General features: G+C 50.3%; 13 protein-coding genes across 13 annotated transcripts; 7 read left to right on the forward strand and 6 right to left on the reverse strand.

Moving 5' to 3' along the window:
- Window positions 1–390: 390 nt before the first annotated feature.
- Window positions 391–2,102, forward strand: M431DRAFT_406817 (hypothetical protein). The gene is made up of 3 exons (XM_024914907.1): window positions 391–508; window positions 630–798; window positions 866–2,102. Exons 1-3 carry the CDS (start codon window positions 471–473, stop codon window positions 2,060–2,062), a joined length of 1,404 nt encoding a protein of 467 aa, XP_024775368.1. The 5' UTR covers window positions 391–470; the 3' UTR covers window positions 2,063–2,102.
- On the reverse strand, window positions 2,103–2,509 carry M431DRAFT_406818 (hypothetical protein). The gene has a single exon (XM_024914908.1). It carries the CDS (start codon window positions 2,365–2,367, stop codon window positions 2,143–2,145), a length of 225 nt encoding a protein of 74 aa, XP_024775369.1. The 5' UTR covers window positions 2,368–2,509; the 3' UTR covers window positions 2,103–2,142.
- Window positions 2,510–2,650: 141 nt separating this feature from the next.
- Window positions 2,651–4,002, reverse strand: M431DRAFT_4655 (hypothetical protein; the record flags this gene model as incomplete). Its single annotated transcript, XM_024915390.1, has 2 exons — window positions 2,651–3,532; window positions 3,739–4,002. 2 exons carry the CDS (start codon window positions 4,000–4,002, stop codon window positions 2,651–2,653), a joined length of 1,146 nt encoding a protein of 381 aa, XP_024775370.1.
- Window positions 4,003–5,950: 1,948 nt separating this feature from the next.
- Window positions 5,951–7,437, forward strand: M431DRAFT_406860 (hypothetical protein). Its single transcript, XM_024914909.1, has 3 exons — window positions 5,951–6,417; window positions 6,498–6,682; window positions 6,744–7,437. The coding sequence occupies exons 1-3, from the start codon at window positions 6,119–6,121 to the stop codon at window positions 7,286–7,288; spliced, it is 1,029 nt and encodes a 342-aa protein (XP_024775371.1). The 5' UTR covers window positions 5,951–6,118; the 3' UTR covers window positions 7,289–7,437.
- M431DRAFT_507359 (hypothetical protein) lies at window positions 7,313–8,432 on the reverse strand. The gene has a single exon (XM_024918956.1). The coding sequence runs from the start codon at window positions 8,373–8,375 to the stop codon at window positions 7,587–7,589; it is 789 nt and encodes a 262-aa protein (XP_024775372.1). The 5' UTR covers window positions 8,376–8,432; the 3' UTR covers window positions 7,313–7,586.
- Window positions 8,433–8,778: 346 nt separating this feature from the next.
- On the forward strand, window positions 8,779–9,594 carry M431DRAFT_82289 (hypothetical protein; the record flags this gene model as incomplete). The annotated part of the gene is made up of 2 exons (XM_024923150.1): window positions 8,779–8,941; window positions 9,023–9,594. The coding sequence occupies 2 exons, from the start codon at window positions 8,779–8,781 to the stop codon at window positions 9,592–9,594; spliced, it is 735 nt and encodes a 244-aa protein (XP_024775373.1).
- A 443-nt stretch (window positions 9,595–10,037) lies between these two features.
- Window positions 10,038–10,994, forward strand: M431DRAFT_83691 (hypothetical protein; the record flags this gene model as incomplete). Its single annotated transcript, XM_024923340.1, has 2 exons — window positions 10,038–10,095; window positions 10,150–10,994. 2 exons carry the CDS (start codon window positions 10,038–10,040, stop codon window positions 10,992–10,994), a joined length of 903 nt encoding a protein of 300 aa, XP_024775374.1.
- Window positions 10,995–13,019: 2,025 nt separating this feature from the next.
- On the forward strand, window positions 13,020–13,821 carry M431DRAFT_530229 (hypothetical protein; the record flags this gene model as incomplete). Its single annotated transcript, XM_024920785.1, has 3 exons — window positions 13,020–13,353; window positions 13,433–13,448; window positions 13,471–13,821. Exons 1-3 carry the CDS (start codon window positions 13,253–13,255, stop codon window positions 13,819–13,821), a joined length of 468 nt encoding a protein of 155 aa, XP_024775375.1. The 5' UTR covers window positions 13,020–13,252.
- A 2,009-nt stretch (window positions 13,822–15,830) lies between these two features.
- On the forward strand, window positions 15,831–16,766 carry M431DRAFT_494138 (hypothetical protein; the record flags this gene model as incomplete). Its single annotated transcript, XM_024917209.1, has 1 exon — window positions 15,831–16,766. The coding sequence occupies one exon, from the start codon at window positions 15,831–15,833 to the stop codon at window positions 16,764–16,766; it is 936 nt and encodes a 311-aa protein (XP_024775376.1).
- A 1,585-nt stretch (window positions 16,767–18,351) lies between these two features.
- Window positions 18,352–19,440, reverse strand: M431DRAFT_83615 (hypothetical protein; the record flags this gene model as incomplete). Its single annotated transcript, XM_024923330.1, has 1 exon — window positions 18,352–19,440. One exon carries the CDS (start codon window positions 19,438–19,440, stop codon window positions 18,352–18,354), a length of 1,089 nt encoding a protein of 362 aa, XP_024775377.1.
- Window positions 19,441–19,598: 158 nt separating this feature from the next.
- M431DRAFT_406907 (hypothetical protein) lies at window positions 19,599–20,199 on the forward strand. Its single transcript, XM_024914910.1, has one exon. It carries the CDS (start codon window positions 19,757–19,759, stop codon window positions 20,114–20,116), a length of 360 nt encoding a protein of 119 aa, XP_024775378.1. The 5' UTR covers window positions 19,599–19,756; the 3' UTR covers window positions 20,117–20,199.
- Window positions 20,200–21,041: 842 nt separating this feature from the next.
- Window positions 21,042–23,514, reverse strand: M431DRAFT_507365 (hypothetical protein). The gene is made up of 4 exons (XM_024918957.1): window positions 23,188–23,514; window positions 22,528–23,057; window positions 22,361–22,453; window positions 21,042–22,297 (listed from the first exon to the last, which is right to left on the reverse strand). The coding sequence occupies exons 1-4, from the start codon at window positions 23,297–23,299 to the stop codon at window positions 21,353–21,355; spliced, it is 1,680 nt and encodes a 559-aa protein (XP_024775379.1). The 5' UTR covers window positions 23,300–23,514; the 3' UTR covers window positions 21,042–21,352.
- Window positions 23,515–24,406: 892 nt separating this feature from the next.
- On the reverse strand, window positions 24,407–27,508 carry M431DRAFT_494141 (hypothetical protein; the record flags this gene model as incomplete). Its single annotated transcript, XM_024917210.1, has 2 exons — window positions 24,407–27,150; window positions 27,211–27,508. The coding sequence occupies 2 exons, from the start codon at window positions 27,506–27,508 to the stop codon at window positions 24,407–24,409; spliced, it is 3,042 nt and encodes a 1,013-aa protein (XP_024775380.1).
- Window positions 27,509–27,561: the final 53 nt, after the last annotated feature.

Raw genomic sequence — 27,561 nt, forward strand, 5'->3', positions numbered from 1 at the left:
TTTACTCGCGCATATTATATCGTAACAAGGAAGCGGCATTCTAGCTAAGCTAAAGAGCCCACTTGAGATCATTCAAGATGCACCATAATCATTGGGCTGGGACTCGGGTCACGTGAATCAAGGCCATGAATTCAAAAGCACAGTACAAGTACATGCATCCGCAATTCCTTATTGGCGACGATTGAATCTGGGGATTGATCTCGACGAGATTCAATTTCCCTCTCCTACGTACTCCTCGGATTTTACCGCCTGTTTCCTAGAGCTTCGTAGCTGCGCCAGCACCAAGTCGCCGCCACGAGTTCCCACTTGAACGGCTAAACCACCATCCCACCTTCGCCCAGACCGCCTAGGTAGTTCCTCGAAACGCGCCCAACCAATTCATGTCGAGCGTCGAGTGCGGCTTCTAGCCCATTGTCTAGAGCTGCGCAAGGCTGACGCGTGGCCAGAGGCGCACCCCAAACACCGTCACCATGAGTCGAACACTGCCTGCCCGGCAGGCCGAGGAGCTGTAGGTATATGGCCACTGTTTACAAGGGTGGCGGAGGGGCACAGGACGACGGGGAGAGAGGCTTGAGACAAAGATATCAGACGCCAGAGCGGCTTTTGCTAACCATGAGGCTTCTGTGTAGGCACAAGTCGATTATAGCGTATCTTGCGGCGAACAACCTCGCGAATACCGCCACAGTGCTCAGGGAGGAACTCGACCTTGGGGAAGACGTGTTCGATGCGGCGATGACCAAGAAATATGAGACTCTGCTAGAGAAGAAATGGACGAGTATTGTCCGGTTACAGAAAAAGGCATGTCCGTTCACCTTGGCTGCCCAGCGCTTACCCGACGGCTGTCTAACAGGCGTTGCGACTCCAGATTATGGACCTTGAGACTCGAAACGCGGAGCTTCAGTCCGAGGTTGACAACGCGACACCTTCGTCGCTCTCACAGAAAAACAAGGACCCCGCTTCCTGGCTTCCGAAAGCCCCCTCACGACATACACTCGAATCGCATCGGGCGTCTGTCACCTGTGTTGCCTTCCACCCAAGATTTACGTCGATAGCCTCAGGCTCCGAAGACTGCACCATCAAGGTCTGGGACTGGGAGCTCGGTGATCTGGAGCAGACAATCAAGGGACACACAAGACCAGTTTTAGACCTCGACTACGGCGGCCCCAAGACCGGCATCCTGCTGGCTTCGTGCAGCTCCGACACGACGATTAAGCTATGGGACCCGGCAGACGGGTATAAGAACATACGCACGCTCTCAGGCCATGAACACAGCGTCAGCGCAGTACGTTTCATCCCCTCTGGCGGCACTGGATTTTTCTCCTCAGGCAACATGCTCGTCAGCGGATGCGGCGACAAGACGCTTAAGATCTGGGACGCCAACACGGGATATTGCGTAAAGACACTGAACGGGCATGCGGGTTGGGTGCGAGATGTGTGCCCATCCCTCGACGGAAACTACCTCCTGTCTACAGGTGGTGATCATACTGGCAGGCTGTGGGAACTCACAGTTGCAAACCCCGAGACAAAAGTCACTCTGATAGGCCACGAGCACGTCGTCGGCTGCTGTGCTTTTGCACCCCCTGCCGCGTATGAGCACCTGGCTGCTTTAGCGGGCCTAAAGAAGCCTCCGCCAGCGACCAGTACATCAGAGTTCATGGCAACTGGTTCAAGAGACAAGACAATCAAGCTGTGGGATGCCAGAGGTAACTGTATTAAGACCCTGGTCGGTCACGACAACTGGGTCTCAGGCGTCATGTTTCATCCTGGAGGCAAGTATCTGCTTTCCGTAGCAGACGACAAGTCGCTGCGATGCTGGGACCTTAGCCAAGACGGAAAGTGCGTGAGAACATTGTCCAGTGCCCACGAGCACTTCATCACCTCTCTGAGATGGGCTCCAGCGAAGCCCAAAGATACCCCTACGGGTAACGGCACAGCGAATAATGATAACGACAACGCATCTAGAAGAGCGGCGGCTGCTGCATTAGATATATCCGATGCGCAAATACGCTGTGTTATTGCGACGGGTAGTGTCGACATGACCGTCAAGATATGGGCAAATTAAGGAGGGACAGAGGCAGGGGGGAGCTGTATAGGGGGAAAGCTAAAGGGTGAAGAACCAATCCAGGTAGCATGCCCATCGTGTCATGAAAATGACGAGCCCAAAACCACGACTACAACGAGCACATACACACACAAATGGAGAGGGCGAAGGGGAGCGGATGCTGAATACCGCTCCAACGGTGTTATATAATTGATGAGTTGGCTAGCTGAGCGTGGGACTGGGTTTTTGGGTGGACTAGAAGGGGGGGTTTTTGGACGAGAGAGCACAAGAGCGGGGGAGCCAAAGAAATTTACCACAAAGTTCATTGCAAGCCATTTCGAATACGCCGTATAATTGTACCCTTTTAGCTTTTGTTTTACGTTGTCTCTCTACTGTCACCAGATATATGTATGCGTACCCCTGATTAGACATTTGTGGGATTTCACAGGCCATTAGGGGTCTACGACTCAGCCGCATAGCGTTGATGTTCATAACGTCAATTTATAGTAGAAGTTGCAGTAATGTCTATTCAACATGACATGAGTGTTCATGATGTCTTACTCCGTACAGCCCGAAGCAATCCATTCTATAAATATTTCATGATATTTCTCACGACAGCTTGGCAATCCAACTCTGTATCGTCTGCTGAATCTGGTCACTGTTCTTTTCCATGAAAAACATGTGACCGTTACCGTGGAATCCCGCCTTTGCAAGTTCAAGGTGGGTGGTTTGATTGCAACCCGCTTGCTTGAGGTAGCTTACTGTGCAGTAGTCATAAGGCGCGTGATAGGATGACTCGGAGGTAACAAACAGAATAGGCTTGCTAGCCAGATTCGAGAGCTGTCGTGGCGCTGGCGAAGAGGCCTGGAGCACGCAATCGGTATGGTTCTGATCAGGAGCAGGATAGATCTGCTGCACGAGGTCCACAGCGGGAACGGTGACAGGGGGTGAGTAGGTGAGCTTAATGTCAGCCAGTCCCCAGGCACGAGCGGGAGTGGTGCTGAAGATGGCTTCTCGGAAAGGAGGTCCGGTGGGCTCCAGCAGGATCAAAGCCTTGGTGAGCTTGGGACGAGCATCTGCAATAACAATGGGCATGATGCCGCCCTGACTGTGGCCAACGAGAATCACGGGCTTCCCAATCTTGTCCAACAGCGCAGCACCAGCATTTTGAACCGTGGTCTGCTGGTAGACAGCGTTGTTGATGAACTGGACGTTGGAGCTGTAGAAAGTGTCAAAGATGGGATCGCCCATGGAGCCATTGCCTGGCCACTGCGTGTGCAAGGCGGCCTGTGGCCACAGATTGTAGTTTTGGACGGCGGTGAAACGCTGCTCGATTATCTCAGCTGAGTAAGTGGACGGCAAGGCTGCCATGTAGGCGGGCTGCCATGGAGAACGCGCTCGAAGCGTCTGGTCAACGAGGTAGACTTCATATCCTTGGTCGAGGAACTGGGATGCCCAACCTCGACTGCCATCAGGTTTGTTTAGGAAATTCTAGATGCAGGCGAGTCATGAATTAGCGAGATTCTCTTGTCGTTGTACAGGGGTTGGTCAGTTGCCAGAGCTAGCACATCGTAGTAATAACAGGATTTCGTCTCAGCTCGAAGCGGCAGAGTAGTAGCAGTAGCTAGTGCCCGTGCCGCAATACGAGTGGCAGATGCAAGATGATGATTATGTATACAGAAATATAAGCAGCTTACTGTGCCTGTCTGGGCCTGGCCATGGATGAAGACAATGGGTGTTGCTCGGCTGACTCCCTTGGCCGGCTGAAGCCTCTCGACGTACATCTGCTCGCGATAGATGTGCCCACCAGCTCCATCGTCTGCATAGCCGCCGCCAGTGTAGAAAAAGGTACGAATGGCCGCTACTTCGGACGAAGCCGCTGACAGGCTGCTGGCACCATCGTCAGCATAAGCATGGCCCAGAATCGATGCCAAGAGCGTTGTAGTTGTGATGAGCCGCATAATGATGTCTTGGAAGCTCCGATTGGGAACCGGCCTGTCGGTGTCGTTATGGATGGATCGTGTTACTTGTACACGGCCGGAAGAGTAACTCCTGGGAGGAGAGGCAGTAGCAGCGACTTCCAAACGCCTCGGTGCTTCTGTTGCTGCCGTGAGGGTTGCAATTGAGCGGGAATTCCACGTGGGAAAGGCGAGTGTGGCGGCCTAGAAACCTACAAGGAGACGGTGGCGGCGGCCGTGCAGAAGGAGGAAGGAAGCAAGCGAATCCGTCTAGCCAAGGCCGAGGTGAACAGAAGGGAGCGGGAAGGAGAGCTGGACCTCTCTCGACGGGGACATGGCTTGCCCTCTCCTTCCTTGACCGGGGCCTTCTAGCTAGCATGGCGGTCTCGAAGCTGAGCAGGCTCTCCCCGTGGGCCTACCTTGTCTTCCCAAAGCGGCGATGTCGACAGAGCTGTTGGTGGATGATTCGGCTCCATGCCCCCACAATGCGTCCGGCCTTGGCCGTAACAGCTTCAGTGCCGGCATTCCGTCGCAACCTCGAGGGAAGGCATTTGTGAGTGTTCTACCATGGAATAGTTAGTATCTCTCGATACTTCAGACTATACCAAGACGGTAACATCTCGCATTGTTAGTTCATATTGATTGCTCCAGTTTCAATGATGGATTGCTTGACCATGAAACAGCCACTGTAGCCATCCCTAAACCAGGTCAAGCCAAGTGCCGGGATGAGGACCCGGGGCTTACAATTGCGACACCGACTTTACAATGCCGCGGAAACTTCGAAGAGATAGTTTGTGCAACCGGGCTTCTTACTACCTAGGTAATAGCGCGCCTATTTAGTGCGTTCATCCTATACTATTTCGTACGTTAGTACCGTCCTCGTACTGTGCTATATCGTCTTGTACTCGTACGAAGCTGTAGCTGCTGCTAATATGCTGGTACAGATCGAGTACCGCCTCTATTGCTGCTACAGGAGGACTTGCGCTCCTCTCCTTGCTACAAAATTAGAATCGCTTGGTGATCAATGCACTTCGCAAAGATCCTGGAAGCCAACACCCGCAAAATCTCCTTGATTCCCGAATGCAGGCACCCTGCCCGCCGAGAAATCTTCCGCGCAGCTGGTTTTATCCCTGAAACCTGCATTTCCGTTTCCTCGCAGCTAACACGAGATATGGGGCCGGCTCATTTTGAAAAGCCGAGCTGTGATGCTAAGGTTGTAGTGCTAGCACTAGCCCTCTCCTATACGGCATGCGCACATAATTGCTACCCTGCCTACTCCGTATACCATAATAACATGAATTCATCTACACCCAGCTTGTTTGTATATTCAAAACATCTCAGGCTGACTAAACGTATCATCACTTGCACTGAGTCGACTGACTCGGCTCGGCATAGGCTAAGATTCGTCATGAACATCGACTACATGCTTCGTCAAGTCGGAGAAGCCAGTATGGAGGCTACGCTTCAAAACACACTGTGTCGACCCATCACGGACGGCTACGGCCCGTCTTAGGTTGGTTGAACTCTTTTATGCTTAGAGTTGTTGACTAGTCGAGATAGTTTCTCTTAGGGTCTGGGTATCGCGGGGAAGCTGATGCCAGTCTTCCGAGGCCACTTATACGGGGGAATTATCTCCACGCACCGTATTTTTGTCGCTGCACCCCCAGCAGGAAGAGTTTTGCTCAGCTGCCAAATACGCTTCTCCCCCCCGGTTGCAGTTACGTGATTCCAAGGTTCAAGGGCCATCCCCTTTGTGGCGATATCAATATGATTATACTCCATAACCTCGCTTCAAACGCACAAGATCCTTGCAGGACTGTAACCTCAGCTGCCGATGCTAGTATGAAGGGTATCATCCTTTGAAAAGGCAATTTCTCCTCTTATGCTCAAGGAGTCCTTGTTGATCGCCAGACACTCCACTCTTTTAATGTGCCGCAGCCCGCTCCCGGCTGATGATCAACTGATGGACATGTGCTCAACATCTTTGCATGGCAGGTTCACCCATCTGAATCTTTACAGTATTGTAATTTTTTTTTTATTTTGCAGAAGCTGCGTCTCAAAGCATTATTGTGATCGCTGGTCGACGAAATAGGATGCTTGCAACGACGCCAGCTTCGTCATGGATCCTACACTTCTTATCCACTGGCTGTTCAGCTGCCTGGCACTCCTCATCATGGGGATTAGGCTTTGGGGGAGGAAAAATGCTCGACAAGACTTCAACCTAGGCGATCGCCTTACCATGGCCGCTGCTGCGTGCGCTCTGATCAGACTTGGAATGATTCATGTTGTCTTGACTTGGGGCACGAATAACATGACTGCTGCCCAGCGTCAGGACCATCACTTTACCTCCAAGGAGATCTATCAGCGGGAGATCGGCAGCAAGTTGTCCATCGCTAATCGCGTGTTTTATAATTCCTAGTCAGTGTGCTCCATGGAGTCTCTCATTTACCAGACCTGGCGTGTGATTGAAGGGGATTAACAATTGAGGTCAAATACAGTCTTTGGTTGCAGAAGCTTGTGCTATTGGATCTCTATCGACGACTTATTCACGACTTACCGTATGAAAAATGGATTCTTTCGTCCTATCTTTCTGTCTTCTTCGTCACCTATACGATCGTTCAGGTCTTTACTTTTAGCGAGTGCAAGCCCTTTCACCTCTACTGGCAGGTCCTTCCTGACCCAGGTATGAACGAGGCCTATTCTCCATGATCAGGCTCCTGTAATTTATCTAACCATTGATACAGGCCCGTGTGCGCAAGCCCAGATGCAACTTATTGTGCTTGGTGTTCTCAATATCGTAACAGACTTTATGCTCATCGTCCTCCCGATTCCGGTTATCCTCAAACTCAAGGCGCCGCTAGCTCGAAAAGCCCAACTATTTGCACTGTTCACACTTGGTATATTCATCATTACTATTACCATCATCCGACTACCAATCAACTCTTCGCATCCATATAGCCAAGTCAACCGTACGACTTGGGCTAGCACTGAGCTCCTGACAGCTGCTATCGTCGTCAATGCGCCGACACTCTACTCATTCTGGAATAAAAGGCGGCGAGAAAAATCCACCCCTCGTAAACAAGCGCAGGGTGACAGTGATAAGGCTGATGATCGAATTGCCATGGAAACTATAGGCGGCAGTACGTTTTCTAGTAGCGGAGGCCCGAAGCGCAAACCGACTGGAGGTATTATACAGACAAAGGAGGTGATCGTGTCTGAGTACAGAAAAAGCGGCGACTATATTAAACTGCCCGACGAGCGAGATCATACGTCGCAGCATTCCAGTTAGGACAAAATAAGAAAAAAAGGAGAGTTCGAATTTAATGATTAAAGATACGACTAGCATACGTCTTCTCTACACCCCATCACGAATCTCATATAAGCGACACTATTCCATTCTCTCACTCGCACGTTATACGGACCAAGATGCTGCATCTTGAATGCTCGACAAATGTCAGTTAAAAGAAGAGAGCTATCAGTGAAAATAACGCTCGCACATATCAAAAGCCCATCCTACCTCTTGCCTCGAGGTCAGGATAGATGCAGGCCGCGGAACCCTTCAAAAGTCACATCTTCCTCCGCCACGTCTAATACCTCTTACTTCTCGTCTTACCTCCCTTCCAGCGCAACCTCCCAACCCACTCTGCAAACTTTCTGACTTCTTCTTCCTCCAGCAAAAGCTCCACTGTATAATAATACCTCGCCAGATCCTCATGATTCTTGAACCGGTGCACAAACCTATGGCACGCACCACAAAGCCATGCCACGTTTTGCAGATCTTCCTTGCGGTGCCATCCGCGCTTTACAGCTTTGTCATGCACAAATCGAGGAATGAGGTGGTGATACGACAGAGGGATCCAGGATCGCTCGCAAAGCTCACAGGCGTCTGTGCGAGTGGATGTTGTGGCTGGCGGTGGTTCAATAAGAGGGGTGAGGTATCCGGTCAGGATGGGAAGCAGGAACGCTTCGGGTGTGGGTGGGAGATGTGAAGGCTGAGCCGGGTCCGGAGCTATGAGACTGTATGTGATAAGAGTCTCGCAGATGGAAGATGGCAAGTCAAGCTTCGACAGGCTGTCTGGTGTCAATGGCAAGAAATACTGTGCCTGTAGTGCCTCAGATTCCCTCCACGAGCGGTAGTCCAGCTCCTGTAGATCCTGCGGGAGATTCTGAAAGATTCCATCGGCCAGGTAATCAATGAAGTCGGCGAGCTCTTCGGCATCCTGGTCCGGACCCGGGGCCGGAGTCGGGGTTGGTGATGTGCGCCCCGCCTTGGCTCGCCGCCTGCGTTTCGGCTCCGGCGTGGGGACGGGCTGGAGAATGGTGGCTGAGAGACAATCACGGAAGAGCGGGTAGTTGAGGCTTTCCTCGTCAGACATGGTCGCTTTGTTCAAATTGATTCCTCAGTCGTCGGATCGGTCGGCAATTCGGTTATGCAAAAGCGCTGGTGGTTCACAAGATACTGACGTGATTGGATGGTCACCAGATAGATTGGGGAATTGGCGGTTGCCGGTTTGGGACTGCGGATAATTGTTCTGCAGGTGATGCGGTGCAATCGTGGGGTACAGAGTTTATATAACATCGTAAAGATCGCCCTCATACGCAGTGGCATATGTGATGGAATCTTACAGAATCCTGTCGCGAATTCTCATTCTACAATTCTTGTCGTTCTCGCCAATTGCATCCATTGTCGAATAGTTGCAGGCTGCGTACTAGATCCGTTGCCGCCTGACTCATCGGCATTCATCTACTAGTTGCATATTACCCCGGACAGCTGAAGCCATGGCTCCAACCATCATCGCATTTGACCTCTATGGGACTATACTATCCACTGACTCGATTGTCAAGGCATTGGCTAGCCTGTTTGGAGATGAAAAAGCTAAGACAATTGCGACACAAGCGCGGCGGTATCAGTTGGAGTACACATGGCGGATAAACGGCATGGGTGAGTCTTACTCCGAGAGATTCGCTGCAAACAGGCACGAGGCCATTATTTGCTGATGAATATTGATGATGGTGTTTCAAGGCATGTATCAGTCGTTTAGCGAATTGACTCGATGGTCATTCAGGCATGCTACTGCAGAGGTCGGCGAGAAGCTGTCACCAGAGCAAGAAGAGATGATCATGAATGCATACAACGGTCTAGACGCATTCCCCGAGGTCGAAGCAGCGCTCAACCTCATCTCAAAGGCCCCTACCGTGGAGGCATACGTCTTTTCCAATGGCACTGAATCAATGATCGCTTCGTCGCTGAGCACTTCGCCGTCGCTAGCCAGGTCCAGCTCTGTCTTACCAACGTCGCGGATTGTCAGCGTTGACCCTCTTAGAGCGTTCAAGCCTGATCGACGGACGTATGAGCACTTTGCCAAGGTGGTGAATCTAGAATCTCAACCCGGCAATTTATGGCTGGTGTCTTCTAATCCTTTTGACGCTGTTGGTGCGAGGGCAGCGGGCTGGAGGAGTGCCTGGGTCAACCGGAATCCCAATCTGGGCTGGATCGATGGTTTGGGCGGTGCACTTGATTTGAACCCGACCGTGATTGTCAAGGGCGTGGATGAAGCTGTTAAGAAGATTATTGAGACTGATATTCAAGGTTAATAGTTGATGTATCGATAATTAATACTGCCTATGTACTCGTATTTGAGCTCTTTCAGAATCACTACCTTGCCCTTGATCTGTTAGCTTCGCTGCCTTATTTTGCATCTACTGATCTCTTTATTTCTCAGTGAGTAAGTGTTTATTATTTGATAAGTTAAAGGGGAGCTGATGCATTGGCAGGGTTGCCGCTCCCCAAAGTGAAGTATGCTTTTGAAGCTCATGTATCCTGAGGCTCCACAGGGCTTGCGCCGGCTTACAGCGACATCCCCCCTGCAACTGCATGTGCTATCGATACGCGACGCATTTTCAACAACCTCCTTCTTGCACCTTGCTAGATTACGATCGCTATTCATCTTCATTCGACCTACTTAGCAGCCTCTCCTTTAACTCCTACTTGAATTACTGCATATCACCGATCTTATTTCGATCCATTGCGCCCAGCCATGGCGTCAAAGGAGGAATACAGCTCTTCTCGTCGACACCGAGACAGGAACGACGATTGTGAGGATGCTCCTAGGCATGCAAAGAACTGCAGATGCTAACATCAACAACAAGCATCCCGCCGTGACCGAGACGAGGGCCGAGAAAGACGTAGAGATCGCGATCGACGACGGTCGCAAACGCCAGAAGAATCGTCTCGGCGGCAACGCAGCCGTGATGGGGACCGAGACAGGAGGCATCGACATAGAGACCGTAGTAGCGACCGCGATCGACGGCACAGACGTTCACCTGGCGAGCTAGATAGCCATCGGCGCTCACGCCGACATCGGTCGAGAGATGAAGATTCTGAGCGTGACAGTCGCGCGTTGGCTCGTCATCGAGAGAGCCCTGTGAGGAGGTCGGGACCGCTGCCGTCCCAAGAAGCCTCGTTTGCAGTCATCACGCAGGAAGGCGGAGACCCCGAAAAGCCGAAAGAAAAGCCAAATATAGGAACTACTGGCCGGCTAGCTGCAATGTCTAACTCAGTTGCTCAGGCGGACGGCACCTCAATCGTACTCAAGTACCACGAGCCGGCAGAGGCCCGAAAGCCACCCCCACGCGACCAATGGAAGCTCTTTGTGTTCAAGGGCGGTGACATTATTGATACCATCGAGCTCAGCGCGAGGAGTTGCTGGCTGGTCGGGAGGGAAATGGCCGTTGTTGACATCGCCGCGGAACACCCGAGCATTAGCAAACAACATGCCGTGATACAGTTCCGCTACACCGAGAAAAGAAACGAGTTTGGCGATAAGATTGGCAAGGTGAAGCCTTATTTGATCGATCTAGAGAGCGCCAATGGGACTATCCTAAATGACGGGAAAGTGCCTGATAGTAGGTATCTCGAACTTCGAGACAAAGATATGATCTTGTTTGGACACAGCACACGGGAATATGTCGTCATGCTAGCTCCAAAGGACTAGGGAACACCTCTGAGCTGGGATACTAGGAGACGATTTAAATCTGCTACGCATGGCATTCGCGTACAGACGAGAAGAAGGAACCCGCGGAGGTAGGCTTCATCGGGCGCCCGTTTCAGAAACCTTTGCCAATGAGTATATTGCTAATCTGCAACGTATAACCAGTACTTCTAGAGAGGACCATCGTCGGAGTCATCAAAGCGACCGGAGAAGGTCGCACCGACGCTAGGCGAGCCTCAAAAAAGCCATGTGACGATTTCCGCGTTGAATATGATCGTTTTCGATGCTTAGAAGGCGTCGAGTTAGACAGGATCGGTGTATGGAAACGAAGTCAATCTTCGATGAAAGTCGCCAAGGATCCATCCCTGGACATATTTTGTTCATCAACCCTATCTGTAGCTGGAAGAGTAGAATTAAGTTGTTGAATCGTCGTGGCCAAGCCGTTGTTCCACGACATAAGCTGCAGGATTCAGATATATCTCACGATTAAGCAAACTTTCACGCACTCTCTTTCCCCTCCATCTCTACGCTTCGTCGATATCAACCTGTGAATCTCGAACCTGATTTCAGTGCGACACACGTCCTTTCAGAGTTAATACTATCATTTCATGAGCATCGACTGTTCGTGTGCAACGATGTAAGGAATCAAGCAACCCGCTGTGGTATCATCTACTCAAGTGTCATTGGACGCGTATTCGATGAAGTCATTATTGGATTTCCCCATTTCTGGACATCTTTCATCACTCGCGTCGCTTCTTCAAAGAACTTGCATCTGATGCCACAGTTCACCAACAAGGCATACGGGCCCGTCTGATTCACGGCGGCAGGGGAAAAGAGCTGAAGAGAGTGGACGCTGGCGGCGTGACCTCGGGTTAAAAGCTGTATTTGCCGATGAGAAAAGAGCTCTTTGTAGAGAGCCATATTGACCAAGATATTACTCTCGATTAACAACCCGTGTTTGTAACATAAGCAGACATTACTAAGGATCAACTGGTTGAGAAACAATGTATGGTACTTGCCCCAATATTTCCTTACCCAAGGGATGATCAATAACCCAAGAGTGACAAGACCGAGCCATTGTGAAACGTGGCTTTCTAAGATAGTCCTGCAATAGAACGAAGGGATTTATGCCTTATTGGCTTATGTAGTCAAGTAATCCTCTTCGTCCTTATGCTACACGCACTCGGGTCGTAAATGCCGTGCGTCTGCTCTTATTCTCCGCTTGGTCAAGAGAAGTATTGATCCGTCGGATTCATCAAGATGGCCGCAACTACGGTCACCGAATGTAGCCGGACATCTACTTGTTGGAAGACTAGCGGCAATAGTTCCACAATATACAGAGGAGTGAAGCAACAAATCTCGCCATATCTATCCACCCGAGGCGGAGGGTGTTTTTTTCTCACGCTGTTGTAACGGTGCAAGCATGTCGAAGATATGCATACATCACATTCTGCTTAGGTGAGAATATTCGGAGATGTGGTATCTGTAGAAGTTCAGTGGCATCTTTTACGTCTCTACGTGAAGCCTAGCTCGTTATTAACGCGCGCATGCCCCTCTCGTGTCTGAGCGGAAGGAACGATTCAACGCAGCAGCAGATGATGACACCTCTTCTTTCCTTTCTGTTCTTTCCTTTCTGTACCCTCACCAAGTTTGTACCTAGAGGTATTGGAGACTTCTGGACGGCATAAACTACACCTAGAATGAGGACCATCGACTAGCCCTCCATGTACCCAATACGAACCTTGGCAGGCAGGCATCCTGCTTATCTCGTGGCACCATCATGAAGTCGCGACATGCAAGCAGAGAATCACACATCTCCGTCTCTATCTGGACCCAACCCCTGCACTTGTCTTGTCAGGCTGAAAGAAGTACTAGGGGCCGACGCCATACCTGTTATGTACTCCGTACTCGTACGTCGTCAATTATGGGATTGCCAAGGCACACAGAAAGTGACGGCGGACACAAGCCCGGCGAATGTTGTAGATCTTGTTCCCATTTGACTCACAAGATCAGCCTGGCGGCGGTATAAACAGCTATACTACATACAGTACTTGGTACACACAAGGGCATTGGATTGAACAGGGGAGAGGGAAATTTTTCTCTCAAAGTGCCCGAGTGATTTACGGCTGATCTATGGCGGTATCTTTGAACTCGCTGATCTTTTCATCTGAACACCTGTGATACCTGTGATGGCCTCACCAGCGGCAGTTGTGTAGAATAACAACTACCCCGGGGCATAGTGAAAAATTGATCTCATCGACATGCTGATCTGGGGATATGAATCTGGGGGTGGAATCGCGGAGTCCACTGAAGATACAATGACTTTTAACTGTCTTCATTTCGAAAACGTGGAGGGCGGTGGGTAAGAAGAGATGAAAATTTGCAGCAAAAATGTGTACTCGGCCCACTGGATGCCACCGATCTCAATACTAACATATCAGATCTCCAGTGCCTAGCGTGAGTTCTATATCTTACACAGGCGGTATTAGGTACGTACATGTACAACACTAATAGACGCGGTATTATCAGAGACAAGGGGACCTGCAATATGACGCAGCGATCGTTGAAGAAGCTACCCGAAATCATCAGGGGACCAGCTGCAAAGGACAGGCAGGGAAAATTGCATGTGCTTGTACCTCAGTTATACATTGGAGGCCTATCAAGTATACACAAAATCGTACCACCCTCATCGTGTCGGCGATTCAGATCCATTCAATTAGGAGACTGGACTCACCAATCCGAATCAGACAGATTCAGCGGTCAGCCCCGTTTGATGGGCAACTTTGGAAATGGATATTCTAGGGCCGGGGTCTGTGACATCTGGCGGTAAAATGACGTCAGAAGGAGATCCATATTCGGCGAGAGGATCCCATTTGACGATTTGTTATCTGCTAAAGAAGACTGCTAACGTGATGGCGGGAGGTGAAATGGAGACACATTGACACACTAGCAGATGCTGTACCTACTCGTTCACGGCGCTGTATGGAGCACTGTGTGCGGTCTTGACTCAAATTATTTGTTCTTTAAGATCCGTAAGAGCTGGATCGATGTACACATTATCTGACATTGATCGCAATAAACGCTTAATGAGAAGAATGATACTATGTAGAGAAAGATACAATCACAAAGCAACGACGTGTTGCTTGGCAGCTGCCTTCCATATCTTCTCAAGTGGCTTAAACAAGGTATCAGGGGCAGGCACCCTTGAGGCCCGTGGCTTCGGCGCCTGTCTCCGGCTTGGCTCAACCGAAGCGGCACGGCAGCCACCGGCGCCCAGCTCTCGGTTAGCGTAATCGCCGCATTTCTGTCATTTCCCCTTGTTGTACTGTACGCACTCGTACATGCCCCCTTGCGCGCGCAGAGGTGTTGGGCGGAAGCTTTCAGCTGCCGATCCCTGCGATAATAAACGGTGGAAAGGTCTGGCTGCTACGTTGCTGGTGGGGCCTCTACATGTGTGTTTGTCCGCAGTACTTGCCATGTACACTCCGTCCACGATTGATGTTGAAGCTGGTACTGTCGATCATTTCATCTCAGCGGTGAATATGCTATCAACCGTGGACTTGTGCGGTATACTGTACATGCATCTTGGCATTCCACCTCCCAGGTTAGTTGTCACTCGCGATGTACCTCTACTCCTGCTTCATCTTCTGGCCTGTAGCTCATTCTTTCAACATTGCAGCAGTCGTTCGGGGAATCTTTCGTTCCGATCTTGATAAGACACCAAGGCAAAAAAGAAAGAAAATGGTTGAGAAAAAAAAAAAAAAACAAGCAAAACAAGATGATATCTTGTTAACCTTCCAACGTGTTACCGGGTCACCATTTTGAGTGAATGGCATGGATTTGCTCTCCTGGAAGACAACATGTATTTTCATCACAAAAGAATCCCCAAATTCGCGTCATCTCGGGGTTCAAATACCGAAAAAGCTGATACAGTTCTACCAAACCCAATACCAAGCTCCACCCGGGGTGGGTGAGAGACGGAAAAGTTTGATGCTATCCCGGTGGCTGTTTTGGCTTGTGCTTCTGGCTGCAAGCAGAAAAATCCCCGTGGGCAGCACAGTTAGGGCGCGATTTGATAGACATCAAGTGGAAACCTAGGGGCATCGAATGTTATTTCCTATGCGAGCGATGGAATCTGGGAATCTCTCAACAAGGATTCTCGTACCTGTAGATGGATCAGCCTGCCACCTTCGATCCATCACGACCCATATATATATCCATCGCAGCCTCCACAGCCGTCGTCATAACGCTTCGGAACTCGTCCATTCCACGAGGCTATCATATCGTCCTCTATACAGTTACTGGAGACACGATAATAAAACACTGGAGACCTGATAAAATGCCGCAGTTAATGTTATCGCGTCCTCTCCACCTATCTACTCGTGTTACATGCCTCCAGAGAATCTTGGCGCCGCTCAGCTTCGTTTCCAAATGGGCCGACTCGCAAACGGCGTTCTTCAGGGGATATTGAACTCCACAGCCGTCTTGACATGACGGAGGCGGTGTTGGCATCGACAGGAGAGGAAGATGTACCGCATGTACTTGCTGAGCTGCCAAGCCGCCGATGGGTTCACAGAATGCTAGATGGCCGGCAACAAGCGAGTCTGCGTCTTTCAGCCGGAGTAAGCTGAAGAGATGTGTGTTCAACGTACAACAAGAAAGGAGCAAGATGATCCTCAGCTTCTCAAGTATTTAAGGAGCTGGTAAATCCTCCACAAACCCACCTTGATTCTCCATTCTCAACATCAGCCATTCTCCAAGCTTAGACGATAACCTTTCTGTTAGATCTCTCATACATATCAAACGTTTTTCCTTCAGAAAACCTAAACCTTATTCACAATGGCTCCCTCTGCAATCACCCCCGAGACTTCTCCTGAGCGCCGCTCCAGTCTCAAGAAATCCATCGTCCAGACCCGGTCTCACAGCAGCTCTGTATCATCAGTTGCTTCCATCACCCTCAATGATGGCAATATGATACCTCAGGTTGCCCTTGGTGTTTACAAGGCTCCCAATGGCCAGGAAACTGAGGATGCCATTACGGCCGCTCTTGATGCTGGATACCGTCACATTGATTCTGCTGCTCGATATGCCAACGAGGAAGCCTGTGGCCGGGCCATCCGCCGCTGGATGAAGAAGACCGGTACGCCTCGTGAGGAAATCTTTGTGTGTTCTAAGCTCTGGGACTCCGACCACGGCTATGAAGCAACTTTCAACGCACTCTGTTCCTCTCTTGACAAGATGGGCCTCGAGTATTTGGATCTATATCTTATTCACTCTCCCGCTGAAGATGAGGTGAAGCGTCTAGAGAGCTGGCGCGCCCTGGAGACAGCTCAGCGGCTAGGCAAGGTCAAGTCCATTGGAGTTTCCAACTTTGGCGCCGCTCATATCGAGAACTTGCTCGAGAATGCTCGAGTGATCCCTGCCGTCAACCAGGTCGAGGTCCACCCATTCTGCCAGCGCGAGGCTCTCGTCGAGCTCTGCAACAAGCATGGTATTATGATTGAAGCTTACTCTCCGCTGGCTCGGGGAAACAAGCTCGAAGACCCCGTTATCAATGCAATTGCCAAGAAATACGGCAAGACTCCCGCTCAGATCCTCCTTAACTGGAATGCTTCTCGCGGAAACGTGGTGCTGCCAAAGAGTTTGACTCCTTCTCGGATCCAGAGCAACCTCGAGAGCTTTGACTTTGAACTATCGGAGGAAGATGTTGAAACCATCAACACTCTTGGAGCTGAAAACTATGTCACTGGCAGCATGCACAAGTCCAGCGATTAAATGAGATACGACCCTTAACATTCATCTTGCATCAAGAGGTACTTTTTTTCAACCTCTTCTTTTCTAAACTGGAGTTAAATCTACGACATGATACCTCATCCTCAAAAATGCTTCTTGATGAGTTGCGAGGCGCAAACCATCAACACTAAAAGGTGTGAATAGACGGATAAATGTTTATAGAGGAATATATCTGGTGCCACGGTGGCCCAGAGGGGAAATTCACTCTTTGCTTTTAGTTACTCCTACTTAGCGTTTGCAGTCCAATAGAGACAAATATATGTGCTTATCCTTGTTATCATAATGTATTTCGCCCAAACTCTCAATATGTGCAGGGTGCTGGTTCAATGAGCTGCCTAGCTCCCATATTTTCACATGTCGCGTCTCTACACTGTCTTAACCGTTAGCTGAAAAGATGACGTTCCTACAGCATCCATTTTTTATTCCTTTTTAGCGTTCCGAAACCAGGGGTACGGCGGGTCTAGCATGCACGCCGAATGACAAACAACAAGTTCCAAACGCTTGCGATCGCTGACCGGACCAGTGGTGATTGGCTTCCTCTTCATCTTTGTGGCCGATCGATCCAGAGACAGTCAGGCTTTGGAAGCCTTGGCCCACTATGGATTGAGACAATTCTTTGCAGCATGTCTGAGATTTTGTAACACCCAAACACCGTATGAGCAGAAAGGTGGAGAAATTATTGGACGGCGGCATGATATTCGCATGCTTGCTTGCGACTCCTTCAAAGGAGATTTTAAACAAGCAATTCATGTATTCTTCATACACTCCTCAGAGAAGCCCCTTATATTAATAAATCCTAATTGCAAGCGTAAATAACTCAGAAGCCCAAATTCACTCGCAAAGTTTCCCGCAATCACCTAACATTACTCGTGGGACCAACGACTGGGGGAGGAGACTCTATGCCACGTGTTAGATCTCCCTCTCCCTCTCCCTCTCCCTCTCCCTCCCCACGTCAGTCCCATATCCCACGATAGACTACTCCGTAAATTGGGTTGTTTTACGGGGATTCGGGTGAACGGATGCGGAGGAGGGGAAAAGTGGCCCATGGCAGTTGTTTCACATTGTTGCGTTTGCTATTTGTTACTATTCTAACATCGAAGCACAGGAGTAATTGCCTCCAACATTTCCACGAGAGGTGTTTTGAGAGCAGTTAATATCAGTGTTATCCATATATCCTGGTGGTATAATACTATCAAGACAGCATGAGAGTATTCATTTGGCTCCGTTTCGAACTTGATAAGTCGTAGCTGAAAGGATGGCTCAAAACGTCTGTGTAGAGTTTTGTGTAGCTGGTCAATACCTTGATCGGATCGACACAGATGAACTTAATGGCCAACATAGCACACGTAATAAAACATCAAGAACTCAAAATCATCAGCCGCTGTGTATTCATTATTGTTGATCCAAGTTTTCTATATTCAATGTACCCAATAGCCCTTAACGCCATAACCGTGCATCAACATTCTCGCTGAAATTGCAATCCGCGTGCCCAACATTACAACCCCACCAACGTTTCCCAGAAAAAAAAAGATGAAAGTTTGCGCCATACTCTACTTGTCAAACATGCCTAAAGTGTCTTCTGCTCTGCGTCTGGCTTCCAGCTAAGCACCATCTGATTAAACCTCTCCAGCTGAGAGAGGTCGGTAGCCCAGGTAGTCAGTAGTCTTACCACTGCGAACTCTCCATACTTCTCCCATACATAGAATGAGAAATCCTGCTGAAGAGCTTGGACAAGAGTAAGAGGCAGTACGGCAAAGACCTGGTTGGTCTCCGTTTTGGCGTTGAGCTCATATCCAGCTCCAGTAATAGAGCGGGAGAGCTTCTCAGCTGCCAGATTTGCTCGTCGAGCGAGATTAAAGTAGAGACAGTCGTCCTCTCGGAAGAGTTCCGCAAATTGTACACCCATGATACGACCCTTGGCGAGCAGAGAACCACGCTGCTTGACAAAGAACTCAAAGTCCTCAGCCAGCTTGGTGTCCTTGACCACGATGGCCTCGCCCAGTAGAGCACCGTTTTTGGTGCCTCCAATCCAGAAGATGTCGGTAAGCTCGAGCATATCTCGCAGGGTCAGGTCATTGATACTGGACGTGAGGGCAGCACCGATACGGGCACCGTCGGCAAAAAGCAGGAGACCATTGGCCTCACAGATGCGCTTCAAGGCAGTCAGTTCGGCCTTGGTGTAGATAGTGCCAATCTCAGTGGCGTTGGAGATGTAAACGAGACGGGGCTTTGCCATGTGAGGGAAGTGCCAGTTGTCGTCGAGAGCCTTGGTGAGGGTTTCCGGAGTCATCTTGCCGTTCACGGGAGCGACATTGATGATTTTGTGGCCGCTAGCCTCGACGGCTCCCGTCTCTCGGGTCACAATGTGTCCAGAGCTGCAGGCAATGACGGCCTCATGGGGTCGAAGACAGGCGGCGATGGAGATTGCGTTGGCCGAAGTGCCGCTGGGCACAAAGAAGATGCCAACATCGTCACGGCCGAGGTGGCGGCGGATCAGATCGCGGGCCGTCTCGCTGTAAGTGTCGCGGCCATAGCCAACCTCTTGAGTATTGTTGCTCAGCAGCAGGGCATTGAGGACGTCGGGATGGGCTCCCTCGCTGTAGTCGTCGGTGAAGCTGTACTTTGTCTTGGCCGATGCGGGACCGCTGGCAGGCATTGTGATTTTGATGCTGGAATTGGAAAGATCAAGGTATGTTTGCGTAAAGAAGAGTCTAAGCCGGTGAATCTAAACGAAGAACGATATAGATATATTGGATGAAGCTCTATGATGTGGAAAGTAAACAACTAGCAGCTTATGGTGAAGGAAGAAAGAAGAGGCGGAGAGCAGCTTCTCTCTGTCTTACAAAGAGAGGATAGGAACACAAGCAAGAGCAAGGCATGGAACCCAACGATAATTGTACATACGCCCGGGCAACTGGGGCATCTACGGAGCCTCTCCCCTGCCAATTAGCTAATGATAACAGACGGGTGTCATGATTAGAAATATGCTCCCCTGGCAATGCAAGGAAAACACTGCAGAATTGATCCATTACGAAACTCCGACTTGCGCCCCGGAGAAAAAAATTCAAAGGGTTCCACGTCTTTGCCTCGCCATTGCTATTACTCGTGCTAAAGTTGTTCAATGGGCTCTGGACGCGAAGCTAAAGAGAGTCTCCGCCGGAGCCGGCGCCACTAGTGGCTTACCCGGCACATGCCGACGCAGGCCGGCCGCCAAAAGACATCCCGACTATCGGACGCGGGATCCCGGGATTCTGTTTGGTGAAGCGGAATTGCTTGTGCTTGTGCTCTACATCGTAATTGTGGTGGTCATGCAGATGATACAGAGGCAGTGATACCGTTGCAGTTTTCCAATTGAAGCACGAAACGACGACACGAAGAAGTAGGGAGGACGAGGAGGCGCCGGAGCACCCTATCGCCCCTCACATCACCTCACCAAACGGAAGAAATGGGCAGAGATAAGATGGGGATTTCCGTAGGGGAAAAAAAAAAAAAAGAACCTACACTAGCAGCGGCCAGTATCGTCGCTTCAACGGCCCCACGTTGACAAGCAAAATCCCTAATCAGCGAACCACGAAGCTAAGACGAGCCGTTGCTATCTAAGACCCTTCTCGGCCCCTTTTGAGCCGGACAAGACTCGGAGACTTGGCGATTTGGGTGTACGAGTGCTTCGAATATCACCACCTACTATAACAGATACGGGCATACATGGAGGCATATGGCATGCTCCTCCCACCACAACGAGAGGAGTCAAGATAACCACCATTGCAGTAGATTATAATCATCATCTCGAAAGCGTATAGCCTTTTATCTCCCCCATATCCGATGACACGCATCAACAAGGAGGGGGTTTCATTAAATGCAAGCCACAACAGCAAACCCCAACAATGACATACGATACACGTAAAACATCATGAAATGCAGGCCCAAAAACTCATTTGCCGTTAAAAGCATAATAAAAATGGACAACGAGGGGGAAGCAGCAGCATCTACCGGACTTTCGCTTCGACGCTTGGCGTTCCATAAGGCATTGTCTAGACCAAAATGCGAGTTCGCCTTTTTTTTTTCTGCTGATCATGGGATTTACAACATGCAAATGGATATGTACAAGGTTCCGATATCGACACGAACGAAACTAACCATACTCTGCATATGAACCGACAATGCAAGTCGCGCCTCTGGCGTTTTAAGGCCTTCCCCAACATTTCGTATTAGTAGTATATGCAAATTGCGAGATGGGTAAATAGATGAGGTGCATTAGCCGGTATTCGACGGCTTTAGATGTATTTGAACGGTGCATATCATTATGTGATTACGCCATCTCTTAACTAGAGCACAAGTGTGGTGGAATGCATGAGTTTTGTTGTATCCATGGATCAGTTGTTACAACATAGAAACAATGAGTGAATTATTCTCATTCCAAACCTCCTCCATCAAATAGCAGAAACTATCAAGGAATGTGCCGCTTGCTCAATAAAACCCAACCTCATCCAAGCCGATGTAAAGTCGTCCAAAGCCACCATTTATCCCCTCTAACTCTCTAATCAGTCTCTCCAATCCCCCCTCCCCAACTACAGCTCACCGGGCTCCTCAACAACCAAGTCTACCTTGACCTCGTGCATCCCCAAGTCCTCCTCGCTCACAGAGCCGGGAACTGCGGCCCGAGAAATGCCCGCTGCATCATCCACAATGAGCCTCGCCACATTCATCCCCATCAGGGCACTCGTCTCCATTGTTGAGATGAAGCTCTCAATGCCAGATGTGTAGTAGAGCCCGCTGCCCAGGATAGGATCCTGGAATGTCACCCGTGGAAGCTCAATCGGGTAGGAGTAAAACCAGTGCGGGTAATACCACGAGATCGGGTCCACACCGCTGTTCTGGTTGTCCCCGCCCCGGTCCTCGTCCGTCGGAGCCGTAAACGTCTCTGGCACCTGAACGCCAAGCAGATCCGACAGAAACTGCGGGGTCACGGGCTTGGGCGAAAATATCTTATACACAAACTCGGTCTTGTTCGTCTTTGGGTTGACTGCCGTTCTGAGCGTGCTGACTGAGTAGAAGCCTGTCTTGCCAACGCCTTCAGCGCCCTCTTTCGGCTCCTCACCCTCGGCAAGAGTCGTGTAGACGTTGCTTGGGGCCTTGGATCCCGGTGGGAGCTTGAAGAAGTCTGGGTGTAGTTTAAATGGAGAGGCAAATAGCGTGACGTGGAGCTTGGTGTAGGGGATTTCCTCAATATGATGCTTGATAACGCCCTCGCCAGCTTCAATGTTGCTGAACTGCCAAGGAGAGGCAATGATTACATCATCGAATATTGTACCAACAACTTCTGGATCGGCCTCGGCTGATCTTGTTGAAATCTCATATCTGGGGGCTGAAGCTGAGGTTTTGGCTTTGGCAAAGCCAATGGAAGAGACGGCGGTATCATGGTAAATGGCAGCACCGCTGGTCTTGACCATTTGGTCAAAAATCCGCCAGTTACCACCATTCACAGACATGGCGCCATCTGTAGCAAACGAGACCTAGGGGGTTGTATATTAGTATTCTAGTCCAAAGTTATGAGTCTTGTTCTGGTGGATGCTTACCATGGCTTCCAGTCCATGAAGATATGCCAGGTTGGAGGCATAATTGACCCTCGTAGCCGCCTGAATAATATGCCTCGAAAACGACTCATCAATCTAGAACAGAAGTTGTCAGCTTAAACCATGGTCCACTTCATGACAATAGGGTAAAAGGATCTGCCAATTCTAACCTTATGCTGGGCGAGAAATTGCTCCCCCGTCACAGCTGTAATCTTCACCAGATCCAGCTCGTACGCCCTGGCCGTCAGCGATCGAAACGGGAAATATGGCGGCTCATACAACTTGAGGAACTTGCCAACCACTTCCTTGACCAGATTGACAGCTCGGTACGGGCTCATGCCGTACCGCCACCAGAGCTTGCCCGCATCCCACCACCAGGACGTGCCATCCGTGGTCTCGTAGACGAAGCTGTCGCCGTCCCAAATGGCAGTGATATCGTCCTGGCTACTGGCCGTGCGGTAGTTGGCGCCGATGGACAGGTTGAAGTTCTTAGTACCGTTATACATGATATAATTAACAGCCACGAAAATTGAAGCGCCAAGCTCAATGGGCTGCAGCGGGTCATCAAATGCACTGACGGTCAGCGTCCGGCCGCCAATCCGTCCCGTTTTCTCAAAGATGGTGATGTTGACTTTGACATCTGCTTCATCTGCATATTGTCGCAGGTGGTACGCAGCCGAAGACCCGGCAGCTCCAGCTCCTGTGGTATCTGGTTAGTTCCAGGCTGCCTCTTGTGCCATCTCTCTTATAGACGTTCCGTGTGCAAACCCCACTCTCAATCCAGGGGGCTCAGTATGCAAAGAAATCAACCTCAGCCAATGCCAACTCACCAATAATTGCAATGTTTCTAACTCCGTTTGATTTCGCCTCTTCTTTGGAGGCCACAACCTCGCCGCCGAGCGCGAGCCAGGCCGCAAAGGCCGAACCCAATTGCAGCCGCATCTTGATCAACAAACAAGGTCCAGTTCAACACAGTGAGAAGGTCAAAGCAAGGCAAGGCAATTGTAGAGAAGAAGGAAATAGATTCAGCTTTCCCAGCCTTCCGAGCGGCAAGTTGGCAGTATTATATGAATCAGGCTGCCCCTCTCAATAGCCTCAGCCTGATATGATGAAAGAAAAGGGCTCCGTGCATCCTGCAGGCGTGTGGTCTGATTGCGTATGCCGCACTAAAGACGGCGTGAGATACAGTACGGGGTACTCCGTACTCCCTATCGACTCGGGATGCTCCAGCCACAAAACAACCAACAGCCACACCATCCATGTAAGCTGCCGTTGATGATGCGATTGTATATCACGTGCATCTCACCTCTGATTGCGCTTGTTTAAATAACATTTCTGGACGAGCATCCAGCAAGTTGAGGTTATCTGTTAATGGCACGAGACTACCTAGTACTCTAAAGAGGTAGATGGTGAAATATTCCCGGGTCTACGGCTGCAACTTAGTGGCTGGTCCAACTACGACCCTACTCGAATATGCCGAGACCCAGACCAATAACTTCTTAGCTATGACAAGATATCTCACCATACTTCGTGGCCATAACTTTACCAAAAGTAGAAAATAGTATGCACCATAGACTCTCCGCTGCGGCTGATGATCAAAGCACTTGATAACTAAACTAAATATAAACATACAGGATATCGAACATCTAAATACATGTTGGCCTCGCTGAGGGGAATTGAAAAAGCATCTGTACAATCTCTCTGTATCGCATCGAAGCTATACACTGAAAATAAATCAATAGCGCTCGTGGGGGAATCGTACTTTTTTTCTTTCGCAACATCCAGCCGTAAACAACGCCTAAGATTCCATGGCTGTCCAAGAAAAAAAAAGCATAATGAAAAAAAAAAAAAAATACCAAAAGTCAAAACTCAGCTTGTACCCAACATCGTATCAGCGGTTCACTTGTCGCCCCTTTTCGTCCATCACAAATTGGTATTGCTTTGACCAGTATTGCTATTGTTGGTAAATCGTTGGGAATGGTTGTGGTTTGCCGTGTCAAGAGGAGATGCCACTCCCCAGATACTGTTTCGAACACAAGTTATGTGTGTTCAGCCGCTCTTCTTGGAGCTGCTGCTATAATCGCTCTCGACGCCTCCTGCAGTGGCTGCAGAACTGCCTCCTGCGCGGAGAACTGCCTCGGCGCTAGCGCTTTTGCTTCTTCCACGAATAGTTCCTGGGACTGCCTCGGTGCTACCCCGTGATCCGAGTGGGACCCGACCAAGTCCCTGCTGTGAAATGTCATCCAAGCTGCTATCTCGCCCCTCATTCCTCGTCATGTCAATATCGTCATCGGGCTCTTCTCCATCTTCATCGCCACTGCTCAAGTCTACACCGTCGGGATAATCATCCGACTCATGCGGGTTTGCTCGTCGGCTCATAAGTCCTTCTGAGGAATTGAATTCATCATCTCCATCGGATCCAAACTCGTCCTCCGACCACGATCCTGCACTAAAAGGTGGGAAAAATATGACAGGCGGAGGAAGTGGTACTGGATTCAGGCGCTTGATGCGGCCCGAAAGGTATTCAATCTTGACTTTCGACGGATCATCCATCTTCGGCAGTCGGCGAACAGACAAGCGAGGCGACGAAGTTGACATTGTGGCTAGCCGATTGATGATGTGATCTGTCGTTTCTTCGGACAACTTGGGTTGACCCACACTCCTCTGACCGACATATGCATCAAGCTTCGATCGCCTGGTCGTAACCACCACCATGAAGTGATCCTCTGGCAGCACACCACCCAGACCACATGGTTCAAGGGGGCGAACTTCAAGTATTTGTTGTGCATCACTCCAAGGAAACTCCATGCTGAGGTCACTAGATTCATCTCCTGAGTCAGTTACCAGTTCGGGCACGCCAACCTCATCGCTGACATCCAATTTGGGTACGGAACCAAGGTCAAGATTAGCATCACTCAACGGCCGCCTAGTCATCGAAGATCCTGATCCCGATCGAAAGGGTATCGGCCGGACAAACTGCACCTGAGGGTCCAACCGCTCCCTACCGCTCGATAGCATGTACGTTGTTGGCGATATATCTCCTGGATCTCCAGATAAGTCGGTACAAAACGGAGCACCACTATAGTAGATGATAGCACCATCGCGACGACGTTTACGACGATTTGAGGCACCAGAGCCGCTCTGGCCCCACCGCGAGTCGGCATTACTCTCCTCGATGGGACCGAAAGACGATAGCGTGCCATCCTCCATCGACGATTGCTCCTGGGGCGACTGCTGATGAAGGAACAGAGGTTTGTAGTGGAAGCTCTCGGATGAGGCCGAAACTTGTGGTCCAAATTTGGATAAGTTATTGCCTGAGCTCCCAGAATCTCCGGTTGAGTAACCGGTCTTCTGTCTCTTGTGGTGGTCGGCTTTTGTGTCCGTGTCATCCGTTTCTGGGCTCCGCTGAGAATGGTCGCCTGAACTATCGCTACTGAATTTGGTGCCGTCTGTACCACCGCGCCATCTTATTTTTCGGCCATCTGGCGAGAGCTGAAACTTTGCGCTCATGTCTACGACGGCATTCCGTACAAAGTCCGGAGTGACATTCATAATGTGCAATTGCGCCATGTTGCAGAGGAGATTCAAATACACCCAGCCCTCCTCGTCAGGGTGAACGTCGTCATTTAGCCGTTCTGGAGGGCTGGAGAGTAGCTCTGGAGGGACAAGACCCAAATGCCTTATGTACTCCATATTCTCGGACGGGATCTGGACGCGATCAGGATCGAGATCCCTGGGCCTCGTGGGTCGCTGCTCGGGAGGCGGCGGCATAGGCGGCGACGTATTCGTCCCTGAGCCGTTGCCGTTGCCGTTGCCACTACTGTTGCCGTTGCCCCCTGATTCGGTTTGATCTTCGTTAGAGTTGGACGCTGAGCCCATGTCTTGAGATCTGCTCTTTTTCCCCGTATGTCCGGATTGATGTTCCTGGGGAAGAATTCGAGCTTCGCGCATAGGTTCCAGTGCAGGATTGGAGTTACCACTGGTATTGGCAGTCAGGCCAGGCTTTGGCTGCTGCACCAGAGATGACCTCTGGGGAGACGGATTGCCCGATATCGCCTGTACTGGTGGTGGGATGGTGGATATGGCAGGCGGTCGAAGGGGCTGGTTCCGACGAACATGCTTGCCTCCGATTTTCCCCGTGAATATTTGCTCAAGACGCCTGACCACTAGTTTCTTTTTTTCTTTTTCTGTCATAGCGACAAAACGGGGATACAGTCCCTCGGGGATTTCGCGCAAGTAGTTCTCTACTTTCTGGTCGTTCGTCTTGAACCGCGAGCCTCCTTGAGGTCTATTTAACGAGGTCCCAGAGGAGCCAGCACCAGTCGACATGGACGCGTAGGCAGAGTCAACTGGTCTTGTATGCGATCCAGACGACGACGAAGCATGCTTCGACTGTGACTTTGAGCCTGAACCAGCATACATCCGATCGCGCGTGGCATGCCTCGACGATTTTTTGTTACGCTGAGACGAAGAGGTATCGGGCGAGTCTCCCAAACTCGCTGTAAAGTCTCGGAGCGTGGCCTCCAGTTCACGTTTTTTCCTCTTCGGTAGCCCATGTATCTTGATTTCAAATAGTTTGTCTTTCCGAAGCATATCAGGGCCGTGCTGCCTGTAGCGCTTCAACTCTTCCTTCAACTTTTGGATCTCCACGGTGAGATCGTCGATGACGCTTCGGTAGTCATCAGCACTGCTACTACGGGCTTTAGACTGGAGCCGAGGCAAGGCTGGTTGAAATTGATAGGGCTTGTCTTCGTTGGAGGAGTCTGATTCTTTTTGGAAGAATGGCGGATCAACTGTGTTGAGTGTGAGTACTTTGATGCATTAGCTCACCAACCTACGACATGGGTACTTACCATCCATGGCGTTGCTGTCAAAGGTAGCCGTTGGATTTTGGTTGGACTGGTTGAACCACTTCTTGGCATCACTCTGGCCAGTTTCGTGACTCTCCCCCGATGAAGCCCGACGAGGCGATGGTGAATCTTGGCCGCCTTGATTCGGCGGACCTGGGCCGCGGTTTGCTTTCATGGAGGCATCGTGGGCGAGTTGGTGGTGTCGCAGCGTGATGGAGTTTTCTGGTGAAGATCGTCGGGGGAGAGGGTGGCCTGTCGATGATAGGGGTGGTTCGTGAGGTCTATCCTCTGCTGGCTGCATTGTAATTCAGGTAAGAAGCATCCAGATGTTGGCAAACAGTATTTTGATCACGC

This window comes from Trichoderma harzianum (assembly GCF_003025095.1).
Source record: "Trichoderma harzianum CBS 226.95 unplaced genomic scaffold M431scaffold_5, whole genome shotgun sequence".
NCBI lineage: Eukaryota > Fungi > Ascomycota > Sordariomycetes > Hypocreales > Hypocreaceae > Trichoderma > Trichoderma harzianum.

Excerpts from the sequence above, each read along its gene's own strand:
- M431DRAFT_507365 (XM_024918957.1), bottom strand. The coding sequence starts at position 23,299 with ATGCGGCTGCAATTGGGTTCGGCCTTTGCGGCCTGGCTCGCGCTCGGC. Across the intron at positions 23,058-23,187 it reads TAGAAACATTGCAATTATTG|GAGCTGGAGCTGCCGGGTCT; the intron begins GTGAGTTGGCAT and ends CAGATACCACAG. Across the intron at positions 22,298-22,360 it reads TTCATGGACTGGAAGCCATG|GTCTCGTTTGCTACAGATGG; the intron begins GTAAGCATCCAC and ends ACAACCCCCTAG.
- M431DRAFT_406907 (XM_024914910.1), top strand. The coding sequence starts at position 19,757 with ATGATTAGAAATATGCTCCCCTGGCAATGCAAGGAAAACACTGCAGAA.
- M431DRAFT_406817 (XM_024914907.1), top strand. The coding sequence starts at position 471 with ATGAGTCGAACACTGCCTGCCCGGCAGGCCGAGGAGCT. Across the intron at positions 509-629 it reads GCCCGGCAGGCCGAGGAGCT|GCACAAGTCGATTATAGCGT; the intron begins GTAGGTATATGG and ends GCTTCTGTGTAG. Across the intron at positions 799-865 it reads TTGTCCGGTTACAGAAAAAG|ATTATGGACCTTGAGACTCG; the intron begins GCATGTCCGTTC and ends TTGCGACTCCAG.
- M431DRAFT_406860 (XM_024914909.1), top strand. The coding sequence starts at position 6,119 with ATGGATCCTACACTTCTTATCCACTGGCTGTTCAGCTGCCTGGCACTC. Across the intron at positions 6,418-6,497 it reads CGCGTGTTTTATAATTCCTA|TCTTTGGTTGCAGAAGCTTG; the intron begins GTCAGTGTGCTC and ends GGTCAAATACAG. Across the intron at positions 6,683-6,743 it reads GCAGGTCCTTCCTGACCCAG|GCCCGTGTGCGCAAGCCCAG; the intron begins GTATGAACGAGG and ends CCATTGATACAG.
- M431DRAFT_507359 (XM_024918956.1), bottom strand. The coding sequence starts at position 8,375 with ATGTCTGACGAGGAAAGCCTCAACTACCCGCTCTTCCGTGATTGTCTC.
- M431DRAFT_406818 (XM_024914908.1), bottom strand. The coding sequence starts at position 2,367 with ATGAACTTTGTGGTAAATTTCTTTGGCTCCCCCGCTCTTGTGCTCTCT.